The 11,136-nt window shown below is 35.7% G+C and overlaps 1 protein-coding gene across 1 annotated transcript; it reads right to left on the bottom strand.

Moving 5' to 3' along the window:
- Positions 1-6,509, bottom strand: LOC107851431 (IMPACT family member in pol 5'region). Its single transcript, XM_016696433.2, has 6 exons — positions 6,195-6,509; positions 2,587-2,628; positions 1,343-1,458; positions 1,058-1,163; positions 840-893; positions 1-643 (listed from the first exon to the last, which is right to left on the bottom strand). Exons 1-6 carry the CDS (start codon positions 6,471-6,473, stop codon positions 485-487), a joined length of 756 nt encoding a protein of 251 aa, XP_016551919.1. The 5' UTR covers positions 6,474-6,509; the 3' UTR covers positions 1-484.
- Positions 6,510-11,136: the final 4,627 nt, after the last annotated feature.

The following is an 11,136-nucleotide window of genomic DNA, read 5'->3' as shown; positions in this document are numbered from 1 at the left end:
TGCAATCAAGTATTTGCTATCACAGCATAATTACAACTAAGCCTACTAAAGTGTTTAGAGCATCCATGTCTTATTCTTGAGAACAGATAAAAAAAAGTATGGGAAGACTGTACAAGTATATATCTCTAGAAGTTGTACGAATATAAGAGCAAAAGAAGACAGACCACCTCTCAAGCTTGTGTCTCCTCTACGACTCCTAATTACAGAACAAAGACTAAAAAGAGGCGGAAAACTACAATTAGTTTCCAGTATCCATCAGGTTATCCACCGAGTTCCCAAAAAAGTAAAGTTGTGTATCCATCAGTTAAAGAAGCTAGGCTACATATTAAACAATCAGCTCAGGGTCATGAACCTTTCAAGAGTGAGCGGATGTTATTAACCATCTCGACATGCAGCTTGCTTCTGGAGCAGAAGGTATTTCAGATCTCCATAAGTTCCAGCGGGATGGAACCAAAACCATCAGACGACGTGATATGGAAAAATTCTAGTGTTTGTAGAATACAATGTCACAACTGCAGTTGGCCTTAATAGCTTCTTCTAAACCTTGTGCATGGTCAAAATCAACTTTGAATGTGACCATGGTGACTCCATCTTTCCCCGTATCATAATCCTGCTTGATATCTACTGCTTGGAAAGACTGTAGCTGCAAATGCGAAACAAATTCCCAGAAATGCATTAATAGAAGGATATGTGAACCAATTATGTTCGTGAAGGATCCAGTTTTTGATTAAGAAAATGTACCGAGAAAAGAATGAAAACTGAAGAATCGAAAAACTATTACTGACTAATGTGACATTGACAAATATTAGTAGCATTTTCATACCTAAGATCAAAATTACCTGATGGTATAGAGCTCCTAATAGTTCAAAAGGAACCTCCAAGCCCATCGGAACCTTAAACCAAAAAGTATTGCTTAATCAATGAGTAGGTCTCACGTTTATGCTAAAAGCACAGAACACAATGAGACGAACATGATCAACATGGAGCTGAAACTATGCTTATACAAGAGGGGGAAGGGAGGACTGAGGATAGAAAAGCTGCTCAAGCAATTTATTACTTTAGATTTTATGATACATGTAGGAGCATTTCTCAAACATTCTGCAGCTACTCCTCCATAAGCTCTGACTAGACCCCCAGTGCCAAGCTTAATTCCTCCAAAATGCCTGCGATTCAGAAAATGAACAAGATATAAATCTATGCATGCTTCACTTCTTGGAAACATTCCCCAGTTCGGTGCATGAAACTTTTTGGACCTCGAGAAAAGATGCAAGTCTTTTTACACCTCCACTTGAAAAGAATTATGAAAGTTCTAACACTATTTATTTACTGAATAATGTGGTACCTGATCACAACAACCATGATTCTATCCAATCCTGAGGATGCAATTGCAGAATGTATTGGCTTTCCAGCAGTACCGGATGGTTCGCCATCATCATTAGTCCGATATTGTTCCCCAACCTAAATAGAACGAATGATAACATTTTTGGCATGATAAGATACAGAGGCAAGAAAGATATAAACAAATTTGGATAAACCTATAACTTCAATTTGAATACTCCGCTTCTTATTTTCCAGAGCTACTTTTCCTGTCGCAGCCTCGCAGGTGTTGCTACAACTAATTGGTTCTTCAGTTGATTGGTGAACAAAGGGATTTAGTACGGAAACAATAAAGAAATATAAGAACATGAATTTCGACAGGCTTCGAAGAACTTCGATATCACCGAGGTTCTCGGGAATCAAGGGGTCAAGAGCCTAATCAGGTCGCTAACCATTCCTTTTTTATAAGAGGTTAAGTGTTTACCAGTGGTCGCGCTTAACTAGATCCAAAAGTATCATTAGGGATGGAAACAATTGCAATCCAGATTGCCACCTCACTAAGCCATTCTCATTCAACCAATGAATCAACCACACTTCAATCACAAACCAGTAGCATATATATTGTTTAGTAATGGTGGTGCCCGGACTAGTTTATGGAGTAATGGAGCCAGATATTCAAATAAGAGATTCAACAACTTATATATGTGCCAAAAGATCATTTTTGCCGTATTTATGTTGTACAATTTTTCTATAAATGAAGTTCAATTTGTACCCCCTTGAACTCCTCCGTGTCCGCTCCCCGAGCTTATGTGCACCTCAAGTACCCCCTTGAACTCCTCCGTGTCCGCCCCCCGAGCTTATGTGCACCTCAAGTATCTCAATTCTCATCAGATACCTGCTACAGCCCTTTACAAAAGCATGGGACACTTGATACATATTTCAACAGGTGTTTTATTTTTTATTTTGACAACCATGATGTCTAAGCCAGTTTGCACTCACCTCGACTAATTTCAAAGGGTACCTTCCACCAGGTACCAGATAACTCTATCCATCAAGGCGCCTTATGGGAAGAAATTACCTAGTATTTTTGTCTCTGTTGTGATTTAATTAAATCAGAAACCTTGTGATTCGCACCCCATTTCATCAACTACTAAACCACACCCTCGGGTGCTTGTTTTATTTATACTCATTAAACTACTTTCCTTCATCAAATCCAAGAAACATCTGATGTATGGCGATTAAAAAATGATATTGGACACAAGAACATACCTTGTATGCCCAACAATTATGTGTAGCTCGAGGATCTCGTACCTATAATCAAATTCAAATAGTTATTACAACAAAAATCACCAAAACCTAGCTAAACCAAATGCTCATAAACAAATTCAAGATTACAATTCCAAGAATCACACAAATGCAAATATTCAATCTTTTTTTATACGGAAACAAATTCAAGATTACAATTCCAAGAATCAAACAAATGCAAATATTCAATCTTTTTTTATACGGAAACAAATTCAAGATTACAATTCCAAGAATCAAACAAATGCAAATATTCAATCTTTTTTTATACGGAAAAGGGCCTAAAATACCCCTAAACTATGTAAAATGGTACAAAAATACCCTTCATCTACCTATTGGACCTCTTTTGCCCTTTCATTTAAGGGTTCACCTTAACCCCACTTCATTAATGATGTGGCATATTTCTATTGGCCAACTACTATTTAATTAAAATAATTAATTTTCCCTCTAAAATTTTGAGCCGCCCCAATTCATTTAACCCAAAAACAAAAAACTCAAGGCTACTTTAGATCCTATTTCTAAACGGACAGGAGCTGCCATCACTGTTTGAGGACATTATGTTCCGCCTGGGGAAAGGAAACTGTACTTGTTCACTGAAGGCTCCACAGAGCAATCTGTTAAGGGAGCAAATGCAGAATTGAGGAGATTTGGAGGACATTACAATGAGAGCATCATCACTTCATGGTTTGGCTCAACCGGGCTGATACTAGGTTGTATAAGAATGCAGCATTGGCATGTAAATCTCAGCAAATTTCTCACTCAAATAATGTGTAGGTTCCATATGATACTCGACATTCCCCGTGTGGCATATTTTGTAGCCACACTTTAAATCTATGATAAATCGGTGCAATTGGATATGATAGGGACTATACATTAATGCACTATAACGTGATGGTACCTTTTACTTTGTTTCGTGCAATGTAAACTAGTAGTTCATGGTTTTTTTTTTTACAAATTGATGCTAATGTTCATTGCTTACACATTTACTTCTTTCATTTGCCAACCATATCTATTGTTTGCTTGATTGATGAATTGCATATGCCAATGTTTTGTCCATAGCAATGAAACCGTAGGCAGTGTTTGTCCACATATATATGTTTATCTGTTACTAATCCTTTTATCTTGGTGCTTGATGAAGTTCTTACGTCTTTTAAGTGTTCAGGATTAAATTCTGATGATAAGAAAAGCACATGGTAGTATTTCCACCTCCAACCTTAACTTAAGGACAGATGGAGTGAATCAATAGTCTCTCTAACTTGTTTTTCCCTTTTAGCATCTAAGTTGATCAACATTGTCAATAAATGCTCCTTGACTGCGCACAATTTCTAAGAAAATGCATAAACTACCTATATATAGTCCTCACTTTGATGTTGGAGTTAGGGAGATTGAAGGATAGACCGCAAGGTCCTTGCCTTCCCGACAATTTGGATACATGTAAGCTAGACGGAAGAATGTTGGTGGAAAGGTCCTTGGTTTCTTTTGTTAGGTCCTTCTGTTGACAATGATGAACACCCAGTTTTGTTTTACTTCAGCCTTCATTGAAATTGAAATGGTTCTTAGTTTGTTCGCAGTATTATTTTCCTTCAATTTTTTGAGAAGGCAAAGGAGAAGAAGAGAGGAGATGAGCGGATGACTGAGGTTTTATTTTTTCTTCGGTTAAATGGGTTGGGGCTTAGGTGGGGCGGGTTATTAGGTTGGGGTGGGTGGGGATTTTAGAGGAGAAATTAAATATTAGTTGGCCAATAGAAATATGCCACGTTATTAGTGAAGTGGGATTAGAGTGAACCGTTAAATGAAAGGGCAAAATAGACCCAATAGGTAGACGGGGAGGGCATTTCAGGCCCGATAGGCAGATAAAGGATATTTTTGCACCATTTTACATAGTTGAAGGGCATTTTAGGCCCTTTTCCGTTTTTTTGTAATCGTGGTATCTCGCCAACTTTCGCTAACCTCAACTGGATACCTACCAGCTACCACCAACATATACTAGGTAACTTGGTCCCCCAAGACTAGGATTAATGAGAAAAAGGACCTAATGTTTTTTTGTCTATGTTGCGATTAGAACCAAAGACCTGAAATGTTGCGATTAGAATCGAAGACCTGACGTTTCTCAACCCACTTCATCAACCACTAGGCCACACCCAATTCAAGATTCAATTTTTTTTTATAATCGTGGTATTGGGGTCAACTTTCACGCACCTCAACTAATTTACCTAAACGCCTATCACCTCCCACCGGCAACAGATATCAACTAAATCTGTCCACCAAGACTACGACAAATGTTAAGAAATCACCTAACATTATTCTCGACTCACTTCATTGACCATTAGGCTACACAACCAATTCAAGCTTCAATAATTACACACTCAAAACACCCAAATAAACACAAAGAAACTCAAAAGGGTACCTCTAAGAGAGAAGATTGAGTAGAACCCTAAACAGAAGTATGTCCAGCAATAGCAATAAATGCAAAGATTCAATTTTTGTTAATAATCGTGGTGTCCAAACCAGCTTCCACACACCTCGACTAATTTCATTAGATAATTGTCACCTCCCACCAGCAACAGGTATCACATAACTCTGTCCACCAAAACTACGACAAAATGATAAATGTGGTATATGGGTCAGCTTTCGCACACCTCAAACTAATTTCACGCAATACTTCCTGCATTCCTGCTTTACTCTGTTTTATATTCCTTATGAGTGCCGTATCTATGTTATGTCATCTGCTTCTGTGCTGTACTATGTGTTTGTGTGATATCTCGTGACTTGAGCCGGGGGTCTTTCGGAAACAGCCTTTCTACTTCATCAGAGGTAGAGGTATGGACTGCGTACATCTTACCCCCCAGACCCCACTAAGTGGGAATACACTGGGTTTGTTGTTGTTGTTGTTGTTGTTGACTTGTCACCTCCCACCGGCAACAAGTATCACACAACTCTGTCCACCAAAACTACGACAAATGATAAATGTGGTATTTGGACTAGCTTTCGCACACCTCAGACTAATTCCACGTGATACCAGCAACAGGTATCACGTAACTCTATCCAACAAAACTACAACAAATGATAAATGTGGTATCTGGGTCAGCTTTTGCACACCTCAAACTAATTTTTACGCGATACCTGCCACCTCCCACCAACAACAGGTATCACGTAACTTTGTCTACCAAAACTACGACAAATGATAAATGTGGTAACTGGGCCAGTTTTCGCAAACCTCAGACTAATTCCATGAGATACCTGCCACCTCCCACCAGCAACAGATATCACGTGATACCTGACACCTCCCACCAGCAACAACAGGTATCATGTAACTCTGTCCACCAAAACTACAACAAATGATAAATGTGGTATCTAGGCCAGCTTTCGCACACCAAAGACTAATTCCCCGGGATACCTCCCACCAGCAACAGGTACCACGTAATTCTGTCCACCAAGACTACGACAACTCAAAAAGTCACCTGGTTTCAACCTGAAAATTTATTCTCAACTCACTTTATCGACCACATCCAATTTAAAATTCAATCTTTACACAATCAACAGACAATAAAGAGCACAAAAACTCAAAGGGGTACCTCTAAAAGGAAAGATTGAGCAGACCCCTCATCAGGAATATGTCCAGCAATGGCAATAAATTTACTCTTCTTGATTTCTTTCTCAAAAATAACCCTTTCTTTAAGTGTTGTAAATGCACCTCTACTACTACTAGCGCTGTTAGTGGTGACCATTTGTTCACCGGTGCCGGAAAATAATAAATCCCGCGAGTAAATCAGGCGGTGCTTACGGCGGAGACGGCGGTAGAAGTGGTGGTTTAGCTTTGAATAAGGAGTGGAAAGTAACCAAGAAGTTGACATGTGTGGTGGCAGCTTAGCTATTTTGTCAAGATTGAGGCTGTTGGAAATTTAAAAAAAAAAAAAAGTAAAGTAGAAATTTTCACCCATTAAGTTTGTGAAATTGAATTTCTGGCCCGTTAAGTGTTTTCTAGGATCTTTCGAAAACAATTTCTCTACCTTGCTACGAGCAATGATGAACTCAGAACTTAGGGATTGTGGGTGTTTGAAAGGTTCGAATATACGTATTGACACCTAGACTATCTACTTGATTTAGGGGGTGTTTTATTCTGTTTTATACCAATTTTATATATATCTTATATAATTATATATAATCTGCATTGGATTTAATGGGTGTTGGTGCACCAAATATTGCACCTAGGTCTGACTACGAGATAGTGATAAGATTTGTGTAGTACCTTTTGCTAATTCTTCATAAACGTAGTACCATCAACTATAATGTTGTTGTCTATGTTTAAGTTACTATCAGTTATTTCTTGTACGTTTATGAATTCTTTTTCTAAATTATTTTTTCTTGAGTTTATCGAAAATGATTATTCTATCTTTGAAATAGTGATAACTGATATGATTTGCCTATACTTTATCTTCCCCAAAACGTCATTTTGTGGGAGTATATTAAATATGTTATTATCGTTATTATTGTTGTAATTTGGTCGATTATTTCGAATGTATTTCAAGTGAAGTAATAATTTTCACTCATACAATTAATTTTATTCTAAGTGAAATTCATGTTGAAACACAACAAATTAAATATTACCATTTATTTTTTTAACTCCAAGTACTTATATTTCTTCACTTTTGGGATCATTTTGGACTTCTTTTTCTCTTGAGCTAATGCAATGAAGTCTTTTTACCCGAGGTAGAAGTAATTATCCCAACATTTCACTCTTCCCAAAATTAACTTTGTAAAATTATACTAGTATATTATTATTGTGTTTTCTTGTAACTCCTTCTAGAGCATAATAGTTAAAATCATTATAAATTAGAGTAAAAGCATTTAGGAACTCCTGAATTATGATCAAATTTGTTATGATATTTTTAAATTTTATAGGAGTTTTAGTACCCCTCAACTAAATTTTAGCATATTTTTGTTATTATTTTTTGCTGACGTGACATCTTTTGTTAACCTTTTTAGCTAACGTCATATTTTATGTTATACATGTGTCGCATTAGCACAAAAGAGTGACAAAAATATGATAAAATTAAGTTCAGGGGTAATAGAACCCCTCTAAAGTTGGAGTGTATCGTATCAACTTTAATCATAGTTCAAGGGTACTGAATATTTGTCTTTATAAATTACGATTATATGAAAATAAAAGCTAAAAATAATAAACACCAAATTTTATTTTATTTTTCATATAATGGTATTGTTTTGAGCGAAGACACACATGGCTAGGTTCAAATAATAATTTTGCAACCACCAGTGTGAATGAATAGATTACAGATCAGTATATTCTTAATATCAATGGCCTACAACAAAAGCATATCAATTGAGTATCATTCTATTCTTTCTTGTTACTTCTTAAAATTTCTCTCTCACACTTTTAATCTATAATTGAAGGTAGGATACTGTCACGACTCGATTTCTGAGTCATGATGGCACCTACCACATCCCACCGATAGGTAAGCCGATACCATAATCCGGAGTAATTGCAATGGGTTACCTTGGTAAGAACGTCTAACTTGGACCTTATATGTGAACACAATATATAACAACAACATTTCACAACTAAGGACAATCGATATTCAAACACAAATCCCACGACCTGATAGTATTAATACAAGAGCTTCTAAACTTGACAAGAGGACTTTACAATCTCAGAATCTAAAATGCTTTAAACAATCTCATACATTTGTCTCGAAAGCAAAAGACAAATAAGGATAGAAGGGATAGAGGGCAACTCGATCCCCAAGAGCTCACCCTGTCTCCGAATAGTCAACTCGTACGAACTAGCTCAACAGCGGCAACTAGAACCTAGGCCTGCACCAAAAAGGTACAGAAGTGTAGTATGAGTACCAAAACACTGGTACTCAGTAGGCATCATCGGCCGACTGAGCTCAAATATAATGTAAAGACGATATAAAGAAAGACAATGATCTTAAAATCAAGGGATAGGATCGTACCTGAATCTACTTTGATACCACTGTAACAACATCTATACTATTAAAGCAATAACATGACATACTATTTCAATATACTCCATAATCACCATAACAATTGAGTATTATTTCGAAAGCATACAACCATATACACAATAGCAAAACATCTACTTGCCATAATCATCATCAACAATCTTTAGAACATACACACAAGAACTTATCATGACGTTCCATACCGTCGGAAAGTACACGAAAGAGAGCAAAACAAAGAACTCATCACGGCATCCCATACCACCGGAGAGTACACAAAAGAATACAACTAATAATACCATAAAGCACAACTACTCCATCAATTTATCAAAAACCGCGGGTAGCACAACCCCGCCATGACTCATTACCGAAATCCACTTCCAAGTACCCATACCATAATTCAACATAAAGAAAGCAACATTGTCATGGCATAGCATGTAATCATTAGTTCTATAATTCATTGATAAATACCGCAAGGTCCATACTAATTAACCTTATTTTTTTCAAAAGTCAAAAGATTACAAGTCTTAAAAGCACTAGTCATCAAACTGGGGAAAAAAACTACAAGCCACCCATAGTATAGGTTATTCAACTATCATAAGGCCATTCTTTAATTAGCATCATCATTGTTGACACCTAATTTTTGCCCTCCACGACTAAATTTAATCCTGAGTTTCTTCAGTTTTTAATAAACCAAAATAATTATTTCATCCAAATAAAAAAAAAAAACTTAAAATATTTTTCGTACGTGATTTTGTCATTTTAAGTAGCGATTATATACTATCGTGTTCAGTTATACGAGATTATATAATTTGTTACTTAAATATTTATTTTACAAAATATCGGATTTAATTAAGGTTTATCTTGAAAATATATTCAAATGATTAAAATCTTAATTTAAATATAATTTATTCTCAAAAATAATTTATTTGGATAAATATGCATTCATTTTATTAAACCAAGAAGCTCGGGATAAAAAAAAAAGGCATTAATTCGTATTGAATTTTAATTTAATTTAGCCAATCTATTAGATTTGACCATAATTGAAAATTGGTCATAATTGCAATGCAATCCGTCAATTAATTTTTAATTTGGTCAAAATAAATAAATATGGCTAAATTTTAAATTCCAATTGGGGTTATATTTTAAATAACCCCAAAATTCTCAAGAGCTCTCATAACTTTTACCCGATTCCCACCAAAAAAATACCTCATTCTCTCCTATAAATACTACCACTACTTTGGTAGAGAGAGAAGGGGAGAAGGAAGAAAAAAAAAGGCTAGAAAGGTGAACATATATTAATTTCTTTATCTTTTTTTTGCATGCAAAAAAATATATCTCGAGTTCAAATGGACTCCTATCCTCCTGCATTTCGTAATGGGTAATGAGGCTCACCCCTTCGAGTCAAGTTCGAAGTTTAAACCCAAGGTCCATTACGTGGCGTGCGGGTGCTAGAAGATAGACAAAGAAGGAAAATGGGTCAAAACCCATTGATGAGGTTACTAAAAGACTTGAAAAGTCTCAATTTTTATTATTGTCTTCTTTTTATTTATTCATTTAGTCATTTATTTATTCATTCATTTCGGCCTCGAAGCCAAAATTATATTTAATACAGGTGGAGCAAGACTCGAGCCAAAGGCTCGAAAAATAGTTTAGGACAGGTGAAATGGATTGGAAGCCCAACTAGACTAGGACAGGTTTCATTGATTTGGGCCTAATGGCCTAAATTCTTTACTTTCTCCTTCCTTCCCCTTTTATGTGTTTATTTGTTTATTAGTTTTGTTTAGGCTTAGTTAAAATCCCTACTAAGTTGCCTAAATCTATTTTACACAAGTCTTTTTTTTTTTTTTGAAAAAATCAAATCACGATTTCAATAAATTAATCTTTTTGAAGTTAATCAAAAGACGATTTTCAAACAGTCCGGATAACCGCAAGTTAGGGAACGTTTTAGGTGCCTAACACCTTCCTAAAACGTTAATAGGAACCGTTTATCTAGAATCTCTAACTTAAAACGATTTCCCTATTTTGAATCGTTTAAAATGTTTTATAAAGGTTTCTTAATTCCTTTTCAAAATTAAGTGGCGACTCTCTTCAAAAAGTCAAAATTTCTCCGCAAAACAATCATAACATGAGTTATCAATTAAGGCATCTCAACTTCACATATTAAAAGATAATTTAACTATCCATCACGCAATACTAGATCTATCATCACCAAGCATATCACAACCTTAAGGATTAATTTCCATATTTTAATCGAGTAAAGTTCACCAACTAGTTTACTAGGCTTCTAGGTTCCAAATAATAATCATATATTTTAAAAGTAGCCAATTATAACATAAGCCACCTTACTAGGCAATATTAAATAATATAACCTCTTATTCAAGTCAAGTATATATATTAGGTTAGCCCTTGAATTTTTATGCAAATTTACATATAACACTAAGCCTTAACTCAATATTAGGCATAAACTTTCTCTAGTAGCTAGTTTAGCATCAAAAAGGATCACACCTCTTATATAGTGATTTGGAACAAGAAA

The sequence above is a fragment of the Capsicum annuum genome, chromosome 12, assembly GCF_002878395.1.
Source record: "Capsicum annuum cultivar UCD-10X-F1 chromosome 12, UCD10Xv1.1, whole genome shotgun sequence".
Taxonomy (NCBI): domain Eukaryota; kingdom Viridiplantae; phylum Streptophyta; class Magnoliopsida; order Solanales; family Solanaceae; genus Capsicum; species Capsicum annuum.
The sequence above is the reverse complement of the archived record's forward strand: the minus strand, read 5'-3'. Positions and strand labels throughout refer to the sequence as shown.